This window comes from Silurus aristotelis, assembly GCF_946808225.1.
Source record: "Silurus aristotelis genome assembly, chromosome: 9".
In the NCBI taxonomy this organism is placed as follows: Eukaryota; Metazoa; Chordata; class Actinopteri; order Siluriformes; family Siluridae; genus Silurus; species Silurus aristotelis.
The window spans coordinates 2,107,358-2,128,074 of NC_139582.1; the positions used below are offsets into that span (position 1 = coordinate 2,107,358).

The following is a 20,717-nucleotide window of genomic DNA, read 5'->3' on the forward strand; positions in this document are numbered from 1 at the left end:
ACATTTTTACGTTAACAGCATTTGGTGGATTCTCGTATCCAGAACAATTTACATTTACCTCATTCATACAATTGAGCAGCTATGGGGTTAAGGGCCTTGCCCAGGGACCCAGGGGTGGCAGTGGCTGGGAATTGAACTCATGACTGTCGGATCCAACGTCCAATGCTTTAACCACTAATCTTCATTTAGTACAATTCTATTCTATTCTAATAAATATCATTATTTTCTTGGGAAAACCATAAAAAATCCATAGAATTTTTATATTCGCCGCTTTATGGAAACACACACACACACACACACACACACACACACACACTCTCCCCCTGATGTCACCCCAGATGGTCATTTCTTTTGTTCGTCCTCTCCAGAGTCCCCCGATCGTCCCGTAGCCCCCGATTTCTCTTAGATCATCCAATGAATGTATGACTTTCAGTGCTTATGTGTGCATATGAGTGTGTGTGTGTGTGTGTATGAGTGTGTGTGAGCAGGAGAGATATATAGAGAGAAAGAGAGAGAGAGAGAGAGAGAGAGAGAGAGAGAGAGAGAGAGAGAGAGAGAGAGAGAGAGAGAGTGTGTGTTTGAGTGTATGTGAGAGTATGTGCTATGCCTGCAGTTTGCCAGACATCAGCAGCAGGTTGAGAACAAACACGTAGAGAAGAGAGGAGAGAAAGAGAGAGAAATAGAGAGATAAAGAGAGGCAGGGAGCAAGGGAAGACATCACACCATACATCTGATAGAACTTTACACTAACCTTCTACCTACAAGTCAGAGGTAAGCAATAATTCATAATCTCTCTCTATCTCTGTTTGTGAATCTAATTACTGCATGTGTGTGTGTGTGTGTGTGTGTGTGTGTGTGTGTGTGTGTGTGTGTGTGTGTGTGTGTGTGTGTGTGTGTGTGTGTGTGTGTGTGTGTGTTTGTTTCTCAGATCTGATGCGATGTGGATCAGGGCTTTGTGTGCATTTCTTTTCTGCAGAAATGTACAATCAAAGCCATTAACTGCTTGTGTATTTTCTCTCCTGCATGTTTATCATGCAAACTCTGGAGCTCATTAGAATCTAAAGCAGCTATATGAGGACAGGTTGTGTGTTTGTGTGTGTGTGTGTGTGTGTGTGTGTGTGTGTGTGTGTGTGTGTGTGTGTGTGTGTGTGTGTGTGTGTGTGTGTGTGTGTGTGGGACCTGTTTATATCTTCGCATGCTATGTGATCTCCACTGCTTCTTTATCTCAACATCTTACTGCCTTTTTCTCACAGTATCTCTATCATGTCATTCACTCTGTTGCTTATGGACTAATTAAGCACTAATTAAGGACTAATTAGAGAAGATCATTAAGAGCAGACAGATTTAAGTCGATCCTAAAGCTTTATATTGAAGGAGATTTGAACACAAACACACACTGCATGTGGAGGTGTTGAGTAACAAAAGAGATGCACTGTGATGTGTTCTATCCCTTTAGGCAAGACAATGAAATGGACTTAAACACCACAAAGAAGCCTTACAGGTGTGGGTGTGTGTGTGTGTGTGTGTGTGTGTGTGTGTGTGTGTGTGTGTGTGTGTGTGTGTGTGTGTGTGTGTGTGTGTGCGCGAGCGTGAAAGATGAGACAGTGAGAGACCGCCAGCTCTCAAAGGACTGATGCTATTTTTGAACAGATTTTGTGTTGCATCTCAGAGAAATTGTGATTTTCACGTGTTTATTATACTGAAGATTCGACCTGAAAACACACCGGAAAGTGTGTGTATACGATCGATCTCTCACTCCATCCTTCTACTCCACTCTGTTTTCTTGTTCTGTGATCCCACACTCCTACAGCTTATTTCGTGTTTACTCCATGATACGCTGCGGTATTAACTGTTTCACACACACACACACACACACACACACATACACACACACACACACACACACACACACACACACACACACATACATACCACAGCCAACTATTCCCACTCTAATATTTTGGTCTTTAAAATAAACAGCTGTGATGAAATTTTGAGGTTGGACGAGTCGCTAAGTGTGTGAACGACTTTAATGACTCAGTTTGTCAAGTCAAAGTCTCAGAGGACACGAGACTCCTGTCTTCATCACTTCATCGTCTTTTTTTTCCTCTTTAAATAAGGGCATGTCTAATTCAAAATAAAACAAATTGATTATATAAAAATGTGTGTGTGTGTGTGTGTGTGTGTGTGTGTGTGTGTGTGTGTGTGTGTGTGTGTATAAAACACATGAAATGTAAAACTTTATAATGTATTATAAATCATATGTAATAACTGGATTTATGGTTATTGAATGATCTGATTTATAGGTTTAGTTGATTAATCTATAAAATTATTACTGATTCAGATAGAATTAATAATTATATTCTGATTTCCTACTAAATAGACTCAGTTTATTGGTTTATTATTTATGATTGGTGCTCAACGGAACTGTGATTTATTTATAATGAGATGGTGAGGTGGTGAGATGGTTAGATGGTGGGATGGTGAGATGGTAAGATGGTAAGATGGTGAGGTGGTGAGATGGTAAGGTGGTGAGGTGGTGAGATGGTAAGATGGTGAGATGGTAAGATGGTGGGATGGTGAGATGGTAAGATGGTGAGATGGTAAGATGGTGAGATGGTGAGATAGTAAGATGGTGGGATGGTGAGATGGCAAGATGGTGAGATGGTGAGATGGTAAGATGGTGGGATGGTGAGGTGGTGGGATGGTAAGATGGTCAGGTGATGGGATGGTAAAATGGTGGGATTGGCAAGGTGGTGAGATAGTGAGGTGGGAGGATGGTGAGGTGGTGAGATGTTGAGGTGGTAAGATGATAGGATGGTGATGTGGCGAGGTGGTAAAATGTTGAGATGGTGTGACAGTTAGGTGGAAGGATGGTGAGGTGGTGAGATGATAAGATGGTGGGATGTTGAGGTGGTGAGATGATAAGATGGTAGGATGGTGAGGTGGTGAGATGATAAGATGGTGGGATGTTGAGGTGGTGAGATGGTAGGATGGTGAGGTGGTTAGATGATAAGATGGTGGGATGGTGAGGCGGTGAGATGATAAGATGGTGAGGTGGTGAGGTGTTGAGATGGTAAGATAGTGAGGTGGTAAGTTGGTGAGATGTTGAGATGGTGTGACAGTTAGGTGGAAGGATGGTGAGGTGGTGAGATGATGAGATGGTGAGGTGGTGAGATGGAGATTGGGCCTTTTTCAACATGCATCTTAGGTTTCTAATTGGTAATATCGTGAAACCTAAGCGGCTCTAATAATAAAATTTCCCTTTGGAAAAGTCTGGCTGTATTTGTTATTCAGTGAAGCAGAGGCAGGGAGGATGTTGTTTACACCACAATGCACTGGTTCTAATTAGTTTGCCCTATTGAGTCTATTACATGTCATACCACAGCCATATCAGTTTTGGATGCAAATTGGCTCGGCTTATTAAGCTGCTCGGATGAAGAGACTCTGAGGACTACCTTCAGATATCTGACCAAGAAGCTGCGTATGGATGAGCAACAATCCGTGCTGTCTTTCTCTTCTAATGAGAGTATGGTCAATTGTTAAAGGTCAAATGTGAGTGTTTGTAGGAGCTGGTCATTCAATTAAATCACACAAAACTGTTTAAGAATGAGTTATTTTTGTCTTGAAATCTTACACTGCAATTCAACAAGCTTCTGTAAAAAAAGATCTTATCCAGGCGGGGTGGATGGATGGATGGATGGATGGATGGATGGATGGATGGATGGATGGATGGATGGATGGATGGATGGATGGATGGATGGATGGATGGATGGATGGATGAGCAACAATCCAGTAGCTTAAATCCAGTAGCTCGGAAACCCAACACAAGTCCATCCAATCTCACAATAAACATTCAAAACATGAGCGTGCAAAGACTTTAGCTGCGATTCTCACGTTCTCACCAAATAACATTCAAATGTCTCCAAAAACATTAAATCCTGTTACTGAGCTCTATATTGCACAGCACTTGACTGTTGTTTGACATATGCTTGCTTATTATGGATTTGTTTGTGTATTATTATTATTCCAGCCCTGGAATTTCCTGGTTCTGGATTTTTTTTTTTCTCTCTTTGACATCATTGCTGCTTTCCATCATAAAAAAACCGAACTGAAGTGTGTGTGCAGGACGCAGATAAAACCACACACCGCATCATCCTGCATGAATGTGTTATTGCTCATATTCACTCATATGAGTGCTGAGAATATTACATTATATCATTATATAAAAAAGAAACATTGAGTCATTGTGTACAGGGACGTGAGAACACAGTAGCAGATATTAATACGTACGAAAAATATGACAAACAATAATGACAATAATCATAATGGCAATAATGACACAGCAATGATACGATAATGAGACATAATGACACAATAATAACAACAATAACAATGACACAATTATGATACAAAAATGAAAAAACAATAATAACACAATAATGACAACAATGATATAATAATGGCACAATAATGACTATGATACAACAATGATACAATAATCACAATCAAACAATGATATAATAATGATACAAAAATGACACAAAAATAGCACAATAATGACAGTGATACAATAATGACAATACAAACAATGACACAATAATGACACAATAGTGACGATGATACAACAATGATATAATAACGATACAAAAATGACACAATAATGACAATGATACAAGAAAGATACAATAAACATAAAGAAACAATGATACAACAATGATACAATAATAACAAACACAATAACACAACAATAATACAATAATGACAATAAAAACAATCATACAATAATGGCACAACAACGACACAATAATGACAATGATACAAAAATGACACAATAATGACGAAAACAATTATACAATAATCACATAACAATTTTACAATAATAACACAATAATGACTATGATACAACAATACAATAATCACAATAAAACAATGATATAACAATGATACAAAATGACACAATAATGACAATGATACAATGATACAATAATCCCACAACAATAACACAATAATGACAATGATGCAACAATGATACAATAATCACAAAGAAACAATGTAACAACAATGATACACTAATGGACACAATACCGACACAGCAATGGCAGTAATGACAATGGCAAAACAATGATACAATAATGAAAAACAATGATGACAAAGAAAATGACAACTATGACAATAAAACAGCTAATGACACAGTAATGACAATGACACAACAGTGACACATCAATGACACAACTACGACACATAATGACAATAATATAAAAATGACACAATAATGACAAAAACAATGATACAATAATGACACAACAATTTTACAATAATGACACAATAATGACTATGATACAATAATCACAATGAAACAATGATATAACAATGATACTAAATGACACAATAATGACAATAATGACAATAAAAACAATGATACGATAATGACATTTGTGCTATTCATTAAATGGCTCCTGAAATATTTTGAGTGAATTCTGAGTCTCGTATTTTCAGGCACCTTTACAGGGTGAAATGTACGGGAATAAAAGAGAGGGTGTGGCCTATAAGACATTACAACTAACCGATAAAGAAAATATGAATACGTGGGAGAAATTCAGAAGTCTACTTCCTTCTTATATTCCTTTCTTCTTGTTCTGCGGATTTTCACCGAGAGAACGTTGTCATTTTTAAAGCCACGATGTTTAAAAGCTTATTGATAATGTTTTATTCTCTGACTGGCTTTTGAAATGTGCGAGGGACGAAGATTACAGCGAAAACCATAAAACTGAGACTCCACAATATAATACAGGCACTTTTTCTTTTTTCTTTTAAATATACATAAATAAACTTTCAGCTTTAATCTGGCAGACATATAAATAACTCCTCCCTCTATCGGTTTGGGTTTCCTCCTGGTTCTCTGGTTTCCTCCTGGTTCTCTGGTTTCCTCCTGGTTTTCTGGTTTCCTCACTCCTCAAAACCTTGAAAACATGCCAGTAACTAAGTTGGCAAAGTTTCATTGTCTCTAGTGAGGGAGTGTTTGAATGTAGGTGTGAATGGTGCCTAGATACGCCATATGACCAAAAGTATGTGCACCCTTGACCACCATAACAATATCCAGGCTTTCTGAAATCACATAGAACATCTCTGTATCCCAATTTCCCTTATGATCTGATTTTTACATTGTTCCAGCATGATGATGCTTTCTGTGCACAAAGCAAGCTAACAATGGTAGTTGTAAAAGGATTTGTACTAGAAGAACTCGAGTGTCCTGCACAGAGCTTCTGCAAACCCTCATAGAACTGGCTGGTTTAATAATATGGAAAAAAAACAAGAATTTCCAGCTTTCAACTGTCCAGATTTCTGTGAGCCTGTGCACACTGCAGCCTTCAATCGTATCTGCTGTATTGTAGTCTGTCAGCTTCAAAGTTTAAGCTGAGAGGCTTTTCTTCTTCCTGTGGTTGTAAAAAGTAGGTATTTGAGTTATAGCCAACTCAGAATAGTCTGACTATTTCCTTCTGACATCTCTTATCACCAAGAAGGTTCTACTGGCTGATCCGACGCTTGGTGGAGGTTTTTTTTTTCTCCAGCAGAGTTGAGCCACAGTCCAAACAATACATCTCTATTCGTAAAGGACAGCTACAAAATGGATTCCTCTTTTCCTTCTCCAATCGCACTCTCCAAGGAACCAGTTTCCTACCCAGTGTCCATCTCTCTGCTCAGAGTTAGCGTCCCTGGTGTCCATCATCAAGCCTGTTTGGCTTCTTAGAGCAGACACTCTTCCAAAGCTCCACAAACTTATTTTTCAGAACCTAAACAGATCCTCAGGAACATTTGGAGAGTATATGAAGTTCAAACGATAACAGTCTGTTTAAGTGCTACTGAGAAGATAGAAAGAGCAGAATATTTTGTCCCTCATGAGAGACTCTAAAAGTTGTTGTGTTTCTTGGCAACAGGGAACGAGGAGACAGCGCAGCGCTGCTGATTTGGAGCCATTAGGCTTCCATCAGCAGATAAATCAAACAGCGTTAGCAGATATATCACCTTACATCATCTGTAAATTTAATTCCCTGCCGTTTATCAGGAAATGAGAAACAAACAGGTCGACTTCAGGCAGCGGGCAAGCTCGCAGGGTTCAGCCAGTAATTGCTGGAGCACAATGAAATGAAAACAAGAAAACGCTAAAAAGTGTCGATGAAACAGAAAACGTCATAAACACAGTTATTACATTATCACCATGGGCTTTTGTGCAGATTAATCACGCAAGAAGGAGGCAAAAACAGATGATTTGTTTCGGAAATGTTTCATCATTCACCATACAGGCTGGTCCCTCTTGAGGAGCACTTAATGGATCTTTGAAGAACCTTTCATCGAAGAGTTTCCTTCAGGAAATGGGTTCATCTAGATCCTTTTTAGACGTTTACTACTGACCGATTTAAAGCCATTAAGGAGGCTTTTTTACTAAGTGTGTGCACTTCTTTTGCCAGGTTTGCATAATATGTCTCAACAAATATGTCACTTATAAAATTATATGAGTTTATTATATTATATTATATTATATTATATTATATTATATTATATTATATTATATTATATTATATTATATTATATTATATTATTGGACTAATGAAGACATGTGAGGAAAAAGACCTGGCAATGACCAAACATCTGGCAATAATATCATTACATATGAACACTGCCATAATCTCTGACATTACAAGAGAACTTCAGCACAACATTTACATTTCGGCATTGTTCAGATGTAAAACATGAGGAGAAATCATTCATTAACATGAGAACTAGTTCGTAACTTCAGGAAGCTCACGTCCAATCAGAAGCCAATACATTGCAGGAAACAATGTTTAAAGTTTTTTAAGGTATTTCCTCTGACACAGAAGACAGAGGGCGGAAGACTAAATGGGTTCTCTAATTGGGCAATATAAGATCTTGTATTGCTGAGATCTTCTGGCAATGCACACAACCCTTAAAACTGGTAGCAGTTTATCCTCTCTTGAGCTTTACATGCTCATGAAGTACCAGTGATCATGTCTCTTTCTTCTTTCTGGAGCTGACGTCCTACCTCTGGATGGTGTTCTCTTCGAATCGAAAGCACTTGGTGATGCCGAGGATGGTTCCACATGAACAGTCTAAAGATCTAAAGATAAAGTTACTGTGGAGGTTACACTCAAGAACCATGAAGATGGATTTGTGCTCGGGGCTACAATCTACCATGAACAGTTTTTACACTCGAGTCTCCATCAGTAAACAGCTGATAACCTCCACAATGATGGAACTATAATGAATGGATGTTCGTTTGTTTTCCAGATGATGATTTGTTTCCTTTTGAGTCTGGTTCCTCACCAGGTTTCTTCCATCTCTGGGAGTTTTTCCGTGCCACTGTCACCACTGGCTCGCTTATTAAGGATTTATATTTCTGTTAAGCTTCTTTGGAACAATATTTATTGTTAAAAGTGCTATACATTTCAATTTAATTCAATTAAATTTTATTTATATAGCGCTTTTAACAATGGACATTGTCTCGAAGCAGCTTGAATTATAAAACAAAGTTTACTTATGTTTAAATTAATGTGTCTTTATCCCCAATTATTAATTTTATAGCAAATAAAATTGTATTTAATTGATTTGAACATACCGTTTGTTAAAAATTCTTTATCAAGTTGTCAGTGACAATTCTAGACATGTTCAATTCCACTCAAAATACAATATGTTTGCTATTTGTCCAATTTAAAATGATCTTTTATTTTGTCACCTTTGTAGATGTGCAGTCACAGGACCACATGCTCACAGGCTTATTTACCACATAAGACTTAATATTGCAGCTGGTGGGATCCATTGGGGCAGAAACCATGCTGCCCTTTACACACTAACTTTAACTAGTTTTAAGATGTGGCCATCAAAGATTTAGTTTTATAGCAAACAATCAGAATGAAATCTATGTTTATTGTAAAAAAAAAAAAAAAAAAAGAAGAAGAAGACTGAAAGAAAGATAATGTAGTAAATAATGTTCATGCGATAGAAATGTGTGTGCACTACAGTGAAGATTGAGTTAAGGAAGAAGGCATGGTTTAGGTGTGTTGTTTCTGAGATGTGGTTGTTGCAAAAGATGTTAAAATCTGGCAACTCGGGTTAATGAATAATATTAGTTCTTTTTTCTGTGAATGTGACGTATTAAATAGACTACAGAAAAGGAATATCGAAACTGCTACAAACATTAAATGTTATCGGTTAATTAAAATTAAAAGTTTGCAAGGTGTTGTTGGTTAAAACCACAAGATTAAATCAATAACGATAAATTTGATTGTGGTAGATGTTATTCGATTTTTTTTTTTCTTGTGTTTAATACATGACATGCTGTCAGGGATCCACCAGCCTCACCTTCACCAAACCCACCTATCACTCCAAGTAGCTCTCCAACCTACTAACCACCTGCACCTGGCACTCATCAACCACCACCCTATATAACCTCCGTTCCCCCACCAGCTCATTGTCCGCTCTACAGTTTCGGCTGAAGAACCTTGTCAGACTACCCAAGCTACAGACATTCCGGTTCTGGTTTGGATTACTATTGTTTGTGGGACTCTGTTAAATTCTACAAACTCTCTCTTCATTGCATTCACCAGGTTTAGTCACACCTTAGTTTTATGTTTGGTTTGCCGATTTCTGCCATTTGCCCTTTGCTGTTCATTAAAACCTTCGTTATTTGCACTTCGGTTTCTGGCACGTTTTTCCGCCTGACACATGCACACACAAGACCTAATATCGTTCATTAACCAGGGTTGCCAGGTTTCAACATCTTCTGCAACTTCCAACTAAATCATTAAAAAAAAACACAAAAAGACCTAAACCATACATTATTTCTACCATAACTCATTCACCATTGTGGTGCCCAAGAGCTAGTTTAAATGTTCATAGAAATGAGTAACAAAAAAATATGTTTCAAGTCAAAAAGACGAAACCATTGGCCCTAATGATGAAAATCTTGAGGAACGTACGCTCTGTTATTTGTTTCATGAGCAAATCTGCAGAAGGCCCAGATAACAGAGCATTAGCAGAAAGCAGGGAGTAAAGCGATTCAAAATCTCATTAGCTTTCTAAAATCCCTTCAGAATGCAACACACATAGAACCTGTGAACCTCAAATAATGCTGTAATGTGTGTAGTAATAATAATAATAATAATAATGATAATAATAATAATGATAATAATAATAATAATAATAATATCATGCCTGAGTTGTTCTATGTGAAGCATCCCATCAGATTTAGTGATAATAAAAAATTTTTTATGAATTGGATCTTACAGCTTATAGCTCCCTGAGCTGCACTTTTATTCAAGTCCCCGTCTTCAGCCAGGATCCAGTTCCTGTACACAAACAAACAAGTAAAGAACACTAACAAGCAGCAGATGCTTCCAGACAATATCACTGCATTACACAATCACACCGTTCTCTGTGGAAATGATGTAATGATATAATGTGGTGGAGTGAATGAAAATGTCAATACATTTAATGAGTCCGTTAGTAATTATGGAGAAAGGGGTGTAAAGGTAGTGTTGTGTTGTGGTCCAGAAACATCTCATTACAAACATTACAGCATTACAGTATAAATAAGGACAGTATAATATAAAGGTGCAAACTCCACAGTACAGTGTGGTTCACAAGCTCTGTTTTATTATATGACACATTGTAATGCTGTGGTTTGGATCCTCTGATGGTGGAACCACTGCACTTCTTCTGACTGATCACTGACCTTGTTTTGTCTTGGAGGTTTTTGGAGCAGTGTATTAGAGAGCAGTCACACCACCATCATACCATCAGCCAAACACCAACCGCTGGAATATATTTAGAATAATAGTGCTCATCAATCCAGTATAGCTCTGGAGAATCTGGAGAATCTGTGCCATGGTGCTGTGGAGAGCTCTAAACCTCAGGAACCTGCGCATGGCCACCATGGACTACAAAACCCAGAAGATACATACACACAAGTCAAGCAATTTTTAATGGGACACACCTGTGGACACACACACACACACACACACACACACACACACACACACACACACACACACACACAGAGGCTATAAAAAGGACTTTCTTTCAGCCGTTCTAATTTTTGAGAGGATTTTATTGTGCACTTTGTTTGCTGATCACATGACCCTCTGATTGACCTTGTTCTTGATGAGGATGTTTATTTGTCTTTACACCTCTGTATGTCTTCTTCTGTCCTTCTGCGTCTCTCTGTATCACTTTCCCTCTCGTCATCTGTTCTTTCATGTCCATGTGTTTGCATTAGGGCCTGTAGATGTGACACGATGTGTAAAATTCCCCAGACTTATACGTTTCCTCTCTGTCCTAGTGACATCTGACTTATCACCAGAAAATCCCAGACAGTTGAAGTCCTCTGTTGTCATGGTAACCCAATTCTTTCACCTTTCTTTTAACATTAGACGTGTTTGTGGGCTTGTTTATGGAGCCTGAGAGGAAATGCTTCTCAGCAGAAAGTCAGGAGCAAACATTCCCCCAGAAATCCTTCTCTTCCAGGTTTGAAGTGTTTCCACTTGTCTTCAAACAATTTGTCTACCCAATTACAGTGTCAGGATTGTGGATTATGGACTACGTTACCCAGCATCCACTGCACTCCCATACCACTAATCCCTCACACCTGCTCCTCATCACCTTGATTAGTATTTAGTCTCATTACTCTCGTTGTTACATGGCGGATTAAGGAGGATTTTTATTTTTTTATTTTTTTTATTTTTTTACTGTGGCAGAAAACGGAAGGATTTGAAAACGTTCCGAATTCTTCTACCTGTTCAAGTATTGCTCCAAATAAATGCATGAGTTAATTAAAGTATTAATATAATATAAACACAGGTAAGGGACCGAACCTCAAACACACCTGAGACACAGAAATGCATTTTACAACCCAGAATTTGATCTTTAACAAAAGTCAGATTTTGGTAGAGGGAAAAACATGACTTGAAAGCAGCTCTTTTGGAAAAAAAAAACCAGGTGAAAGTCAGTGACTGGGAGAATAATAACGATAGATAAAAGAACAGGGAGGGCAGAATAGGGCTTTTAGAGAAAATGAGTTGTGTGTGTGTGAGTGAAAGAGAGGAATAAGAGCTTTTGGTGCAGAGAAAACAGAGACCTATTGTAAACTTCCATCCCCCACAAGACCACACACACACACACACACACACACACACACACACACACACACACACACACACACACGATCTGCACAACAATCAGAGCACTGAAATGCTTAATTGTCTTAACTTTATTTAAATACTTTTTTTAGCCAAATACTTTGGTATTTAAGCCTTAAGGTTTTTATTATTATTATTATTATTATTATTATTATTATTATTATTAATATTTCTCATCAAAATATAATCTCATCATTAATTTCCTATATTTATCTCTTTTATGTAATTCCCTACACTGTGTTTCAGTAGAACATACATTCCACACTTGAGTTCTTCCACTTCATCCTTCACACCAATGTGGTGGGTCTTCATCAAGCTCGATTTGTGTACAGGAACATCATCGTGCTGGAACAGTGTTTAGAAGTCTTCTTAGAGGAACTGTAATGCTACACTGAGATGTTCTGTGTAATTGCTTCCAATTTGGTTGTTTGTGGAGGAACCAAAGCCTGGTCAGGTCAAAAATACATCATGATTGTGATTTATTCCGTATATCGGTAGGAGAATGCTGAGGATGGAGCCACCAGGAAGGAGGAAAAGAGGAAGACATGAAGGTAGTTGGGTTGAAAAAAGCAGATGTAGAGGACAGAGGTGTTTGAAAGCAGATGATCCGCAGTGGCGCCCCCTAATGGGAGAATCCGAAAGAAGAAGAAGAAGATTGTGATTTATTCCAACACCCTCTAACTTTCCTGGAATCTCATGAGATCTCATTAAGAGAACATGATCTCTATTATTATTCATTACTTTTCTGCATGCTTCCATCCTCTGGTGATGTTGGGAAGCAGCTCTTGCTCCGATGTTCTGCTGTTAGTTTAGAAATAGTCCCGATTCCTCTGTTGTGATGTCGTGACTCCATGACGGAAGGAAAAGAAAAATAGTTTCCGTTAAATGCTTACACAACTGAGATTACAGACAATGCAACGGTGTTGAGTCAGCTTCTGTTATCTTCTATTACTCAGATCCAGCATGGATCTCATTAAACTCCTTTCTCCAGGCAATAGGGAGGAGGCAGAGACTGCTATTAGTGTTCCTCTTGTAAACAGTCACCTGAGGCAGTAATATACTGTGTTTTGATCTGAAACCCCCCTGCTGGCACTCACATTTATAATATCTTTAATTAGAAGGATGCAAACACACAATAAATCCTGTAATAAACCCTTAAATAATTTTTAACCTTAAAACTTATAGGAAATTCATTGTGTCCTGTATAAAACATTAGTCAGTCTGAAGAGCACATTCAGTGACGGACTTATACATCGAATGCTGCGCCACAGGAGATCGTTTTTGCCCTCTATAAAGAGGTGGAGTTGCTCCACCATATAGATCATATTTATTTAGTTATATTTATAGATTTTCATGGCACACAATATCTCAGGCAATTATTTGTAATAATCTCAGTGCAATCATAATACAAATTATTACATTACATGCTGCTACACATTTATTTTCATTGACATATTTACCGTATTTTCCGGACTATAAGCCGCTACTTTTTTCACCACTCTTGGAACCTGATCCAAGAGTGGGGAAAAAAGTAGCGGCTTATAGTCCGGAAAATACGGTAAATATGTCAATGAAAATAAATGTGTAGCAGCATGTAGCAGCTTAAACAATGAAGCGGCTAATTTATGGATTTTTCCCGGGTTTTTCCCGGTTTCACAAACTTCAAACCAAAAAACTGAGCCCCATAACATTAGACCAATGAAATTGCAGAACGGGTTCAGGTGAACCAATGAAACTCTTTATATTAAATCAGATGCGTTCCCACTGAATCGGGCCGCACCACATCATAAATATGGATGATGTTCCTCTGAGGTTTGACCTGCCGCTCACTCGGACTGTCTACAGGAAAGGAGAATCATTCGTCATGCTGAAAACAACCGGGCATGAAAACACACTTCACCTGTGTTCTGAGCTGCACTGCATCGGGAGAAAAGATTCACCGATGGTGATTTTTAAACGCACGACGATGCCAAAAGATAAACTCCCGAGAGAAATAGTTGTGAAAGGAAGGAGGAAGACAGTGAACAATGACTTTCTTAGTCGGCTACTGTTTAGATACAAGCCGTGTAACAGACACTGTCTTTCATTAAAGCCTGTGTAAAGTTCATTAGTTTCAGTGTCGGGACTTATTTATATTCAAAATAAAAATTTTTGTGAAATTCAGTGGGTGCGGCTTATATATGGGTGCGCTTAATAGTCCGGAAATGATGGTACCTTAATATGTATATTTATTTGTATTTTTTTATCTTTATTTTTGACTTTGATCTTTTACCCCAAGCAAATGCAACCAAACAATTTCCTTATGGGATCGAGAAAGAATTCCGATTACGTTTCTGCGTATGAATGCGACCGTCTTCAAACCCCAATAAAAGGGTGCAGATTTAATATTTTGGATCTCAAGGTCTGGATGCTGCGGGACTGCCGTAGGATTTGATGCATTATAAATAAAAAAGTATATGATTGTCTCTGAATCCTTAGTTTGCTAAATTGCCATCTTGAGTCTGATGTTGGTGTGATTTTGAGATTAATAATTAGTCTTTAAAAGCTTTAAGGATGATGAGAAAAGGCAGATGGTCTTGTGTGTGTTTCTGCATAGAGAACAGTCATTTAGTGCACAGGATAAAGTGGTTATTGAAGATGAATGAATAGATGAAGGCCATTATTATGATCCTGTATATACAGTACATATACACAATAAAAAATACACACCAGGAGCTTATTGCTGATGTTCTGAAAAGAAACTGTTCATTGTCGTTGCTCCATTAAAGATACGTGGGTTACGTTTCCAGGGTGACTTTCCAATACACTGAGATACAAACCATAATTACTTGTAATCAAAACATATTCGTACTCATCAGTGGAAGACAGAAAGGAAGTGCATGTAATTCGTTCCTGTTCTTAAGTAGCTTTTTGGTGCATCTGTATTTTGCTGAGGTATTTTTATTTTTATTTTACTTTAACTTTACTACATTTAAAAAAAATTTATTCGAATACATTTTGTGAAATCAGTCGTTCTTTTATTAACGAGGATAAAAACGTAACTGGTGAAACACGCAGCGAGTCACCAATCAGGATCGAGCGCACGCTCTGTTTTACACGTGTTCTGATCGGCACATTCGAGTCTTTTCACATAAACTGAGGTGATTAAGTAAAGAGTCTTGTGATAAAAAATTAAAACAGGAACATTATAGTTATAATAAATCACTACTTTGGATACTTAAGTACATTTTAAGGCAAAAACATTTGTACTTTTACTCAAGTGAAACTTTAAAGGGACACTTTTATTTTTACTACATTGTTCGTTTACTTTGTCCACGACTAATATTTAGTGTTTATAACAAAAATACCGACTCTGATATGTTTGTTCCTTCTTTCCCAGCAGGAATGACGATGCTGCCCAGCGCCAGGTCACTGCTGTTGTGTGCTTTATGCCATGGGGTGTCCGTGTGGGCGTTTGCTCGCATGCCCGATGCGTTGGAGCTGCGTTCAGCTTTTTCCGTCGCTCGTACCACCAGTATGGAAGGCGGCCCGAAGATGGTTGTTACCTTCGACAAGTTCTACGTAAACATCGGCGGTGACTTTGAACCCAAAACGGGATTATTCCGCTGCCGGATCCCTGGAGCGTACTACTTCTCCTTTACTGTTGGGAAATTCCCACACCGGGATTTGTCAGTGATGCTGATGAAGAACCGGAACGAGGTCCAGGCAATCATCTATGATGACAATGGTGGTGAGGAACGGAAGGTCCAGAGTCAGAGCGCCATGCTGCAGCTCGACTTCGGCGACACCGTCTGGCTACGTCTCCACGGCGACCCACGTTATGCGATCTATAGCAACACGGGGCACTACACGACCTTCAGTGGATACCTGATTTATCCAGATATCTACACCTTCCAAGAGCACAATCAACATGACCAAGCAACAACTTTCCCCCAGCAAGTGAACACAGACGTGCCTGTGGCTGAAGAAAAGAAAGACAAAGAGATCAACGAGGTGAGGAGGGATGTAGAGGAAGAGGAGGACCAGAGGTCGGCTTTCTCAGTGGGTCGCACGCAGAGCATTCTGGGAATAGATAAAGTTTATCCTGAGCACAAGCCGGTTATATTTGACACCGAATTTGTCAACATTGGAAATGACTTTAACATGAGTTCGGGCGTGTTCCTATGCCAAGTTCCCGGAGCTTATTACTTTTCCTTCAACGCCGGTAAACTGCCGCACAAAACCCTTTCTGTGAAGCTGATGAAGAATCACCTGGAGGTCCAGGCCATGATATACGATGACAGCGACACTGAGAAAGCCTTGCAGAGTCAAAGCTTGATGCTGCAGCTGCAGGAAGGAGATACGGTTTGGCTCTACAGTCACCAGAGGGAAGGATTCGGTGCGTACAGTAACCATGCCAAGTATATCACCTTCACTGGATTCCTGGTGTATCCAGAACTCCCCCAGAAGCTCGTGCAGCAGCAAAAGCAGGGTAAAGAGCTTTAAGCAGGAACCGAGGCACAACATTCGGTCTCTGTCTGTGATCAGAGGTCAGAAAGACAGCGGGTTTTGTCTGCATGTGGACTGCATCCAAATAAATCTTTTCACTCTGTCAGCTCTTGTGAACTCATGCAGGGACACCTGAAGTTGTGATTTTTTCTGTTCTGTTTTCTGTTCTGTTTTGATTCTTTCCTCTTCTATTTGCAGATTTGTTGTGAAGGAACTATAGAATGAGCACAAAAGCCTAATGAAAAATATATAACCAATAGAAAGACACATTTTAGGAGCATAAAAGTCGTAGTGTCCTGAATCCCAGATCAGATCTATGCACTGAAAAAGCCTTGATACTTTTCGGGTTATACCAGTTCACAAGCAAAAACTAGCGGCATTCATCCGGTGGTTATAACACAGGAGCGCAACAGACACCCGGGGCTGTGTTCACAATATTTATTTATATATATATATATATATATATATATATATATATATATATATATATATATATATATATATATATATATATATATATATATATATATATATATATATATATGAATTAATCCTGGTATCAAAACTAATATAATTAATAAACCTAAACCTAATTCTTCCCGTGGGCTCACCACCTGCAGGAGGAATCGTAAGGGACGGTGCTGTGAGGATTGGGCAGCAGTCGAGGGCGGGGGCCTGCTTAGACTGCTGCCCCCGCGACCCGAATTACGGATAAGCGGGAGAAAATGAATGAATGAATGAATAAACCTAATTCCTGAAGCTCCACATCCTTCTTTCTAGCTAACTACGAATTTTTTTTTAGTTTCTTAAGTCATGATGGAAATGATGGAGCAGAAGCTCTCCAGAAGTTCTCAGATCTCGGCTCATATCCCTGCCACCACTTTTCCTTCCTTATAGATTCAATATCACTCTTTTGTTATTTAGCTGAAGGTGTGCATTCATTCATTCATTTTCAGTACCTGTTCATCCTGGTCTCGCTGAATCCTTTGTCAGAAACATCAGGCATGAGGGAGAAAAACATCCTGACAGATACATCACTAGCACCATGCACATTCATACCTAAGGTCATGCCTAAGGTCCATACTGGCACACTTCAGAGAGGTGAAATCAGAGATCCAGAGAAATCTTTACCCCCAAAATCAGCATCGGACCACAGACACTGGAGATGTGATGGGATGTTGCTACGTACTTCCTCGCCATGCTTTTATTTATTTATTGCTTTACTTCTCAAGTTATGTATTTATTGTTGATGCGACGTGCTGTTTTTTAATGCATTTCATTTCTCGCTTCCCCCTGCAGCCCCCTGCACGGACCCGTTACATTCTATCTTCTAGAAGAACTTCGGTCCACAACCTTTTTTTGCACCAGATTCACACAAAAAATATATTTTTTGCAAATTATATTATTATTATTATTATTATACATGTTATATAAATTTGTATTTTTAATTACATTTATAATGGAAAATTTGACTTACCACAATGCAGAATCAGAGGGAACTTTATTTATCGAAGCAGAGAAAGAAACTGCGGGAACCCTGTTCTAGAGAACCCGGGTGTACACAGTAAACGTTCTCTTCAAAGCTTCATCAACAGATTTACAAAACAAAAAATCTTTAGTTCTTGTAGTTTGGTTGTTTGTGAATCTTCTTCTTCTTTCAGCTTCTCCCATTAGGGGGCGTCACAGCGGATCATCTGTCTCCACACTCCCCTGTCTTCTTCATCTGCCTCTTTCACCCCAACCACCTGCATGTTTCCCTTCACCACATCCATAAACCTCCTCCTTGGTCTTCCTCTTTTCCTCCTTCCTGGTGGCTCCATCCTCAGCATTCTCCTACTGATATACCCCATGTCCCTCCTCTGCACATGTCCAAACCATCTCAATCTCACCTCCCTCACCTTGTCTCCAAAACGTCCTACATGCGGTGTACAGGCCCTTTTTTTAAAAAGTAGTAAATATCCATCTAAGAAGCAAAAGTAAAAGGGAAAAGTGGGAAAATTGCATGCAGCTGCACTCATGGAAAAAAAAATAACGTTCCTGTTCCTCGTTCTGCATGTCGGAATATTGTCGATTCGGGGATGGGGGTGGGGGTGGGGGGGAGGGGGCTGTTCTGGCAGTGATTAGGTGTTATTTATGGGATCACCAACTCCCTGTTAAGGTTGTATACGTTTTGTGTGACCACAGTAATAATCTGCCCCCCAAACACATCCCTAATCACTATCAAAAAAAAAAAAACATTGCTCGAATCACTAGTGCATGCTCCTACTGACAACTTGTTGATAAACTTTTTTTTTTTTAAAGCAGACGTGCACAATTTTACCCTGGGATATAATCTTCATTTCTTTCAAATCTATCTGTTTCTATTCTTGTGAATGTAGACTTTTATGTTCTGTAACTGGTGTTATAGTGATTTGCATTCTAATATGCGACCAGAAAAGGAAATGTTGTGAAAACATGTACCAGATATTTAAGACTAAAGTCGTCTTTCCTGTGGTCTGAGCGCCGGCTCGGGCGGATTGTATCTCTTTTACAGTGTTCTGTGGATGTTTTTGTGACTGACACCAAAGTGAATAAAAACTGGCTGTAAAACGTTTTTACTTTTGAGGTCCTGCACATGAGCAGTATGTTATTTTGTACCGATAAAAACTATAAATATCTCATGCGATTTCGATCAAAAACGTTCAAATGGCCATTTAGAAAACTGTGTATATACAAAGATTAGTGCACGTCTACGCATAGGATCGGTATGTGCTTCTTTCTTTCCATGTTTAGTCTTTATTCTATTAGAATAAGATCCACTCTCCTGGGAAGATGTCCCACTAGATTCTGGATTTTGTGGAGATTGTGCTTCAGGTACTGATCAGTGTTTACATTCATCCCAAATTAGGTTCAATAGTGTTTCAATAGCAGGAGATCTTCCACACACTACCAACCATGAAAAGCAGATCTCAAAGGCTTTGTGCACTTTGTGTCATGCTGGAACAGTTTTCAAGTGAAGGGAAAAATCGATGCGACAGCATCCAAAGACGTCTTACACAATTGTGTCCCTCCGACTTTATGGTAACAGTTTGGGGACGAACCACATCTGGCTGGAAAAATCCGGTGTCCCACTACTTTTGTCTTCATTGTTCCAAGTTTTGTTATAGTTCAGTTTACTTTTTTTTGGGAAACTCACTTTTTCATTTGAGTTTATGATAATAATTGTACACCTTCTGTACACTTTTGTAATAGAAATAAGCGGAGCTTTGATGCTACTGCATCACGTTGTTCAGGAGTTAGAACAGGACACTAACCCTAATGCAGGGACGGCTCATCAGCACTTACACAGAACAGGTTCTACATTACTGTGGGGTTGATGTGAATAAACACCTCATTACAAAGACAGATTCAGAGTTCAGCAGTGCAAAAACCGCAGCCAGCAGCCTGCTGAGACTAAAGGGCTCTGGTCAGATGAGTCATCCTCACATCCTTACACATCTATACAGAGTGGGAGAATGAGAGTGTGTGTGATGTACACCAGGAGCATGGTACAGACCTGGCAGCTAAAGGGTTTTTCTGGCCTGATTTGGATTTGGATTCCTTCTGTAAAAACTGACCACCTTCATCCTATCTTTAATGGGAGTGGCCTGTTCTGGCCCCACCCCATCCAAGACGTATGAGGAGTCATTGAATAATTTCATGAGGATGAAAGAAAATGTTACTATGGTTTCAGTTGTTTAATAGCAGCGCAATAGTTTAGCGCAAACTCCCTACCTACATGTTCAATGGTCTGAACTCACGCCTGAACTCCTTCCAGCCAATCAGAAACCACTATTTACACCTGAACTTCTTCCGGCCAATCACAAACCACTATTCACACCTGAACTCCTTCCAGCCAATCAGAAACCACTATTCACACCTGAACTCCTTACAGCCAATCACAAACCACTATTTGCACCTTTGAATCTTGCACACAGTCCTCCATAATGTGATATCATGGTTAATGATTGTGACCTCCTCTGGTCTCCAGACCTGCCT

At 39.0% G+C, this 20,717-nt stretch overlaps 1 protein-coding gene across 2 annotated transcripts; it reads left to right on the plus strand.

Moving 5' to 3' along the window:
* Positions 1-491: 491 nt before the first annotated feature.
* On the plus strand, positions 492-16,946 carry c1qtnf4 (C1q and TNF related 4). 2 transcript variants are annotated; one of them, XM_083551201.1, is made up of 2 exons: positions 492-771; positions 15,592-16,946. In XM_083551201.1, the coding sequence occupies exon 2, from the start codon at positions 15,597-15,599 to the stop codon at positions 16,695-16,697; it is 1,101 nt and encodes a 366-aa protein (XP_083407327.1). In that variant the 5' UTR covers positions 492-771; positions 15,592-15,596; the 3' UTR covers positions 16,698-16,946. The 2 variants fall into 2 exon arrangements, with proteins under 2 accessions (XP_083407327.1, XP_083407326.1); XM_083551200.1 differs by having other exon boundaries at positions 610-771; positions 15,595-16,946.
* The last annotated feature ends 3,771 nt before the right edge of the window (positions 16,947-20,717 follow it).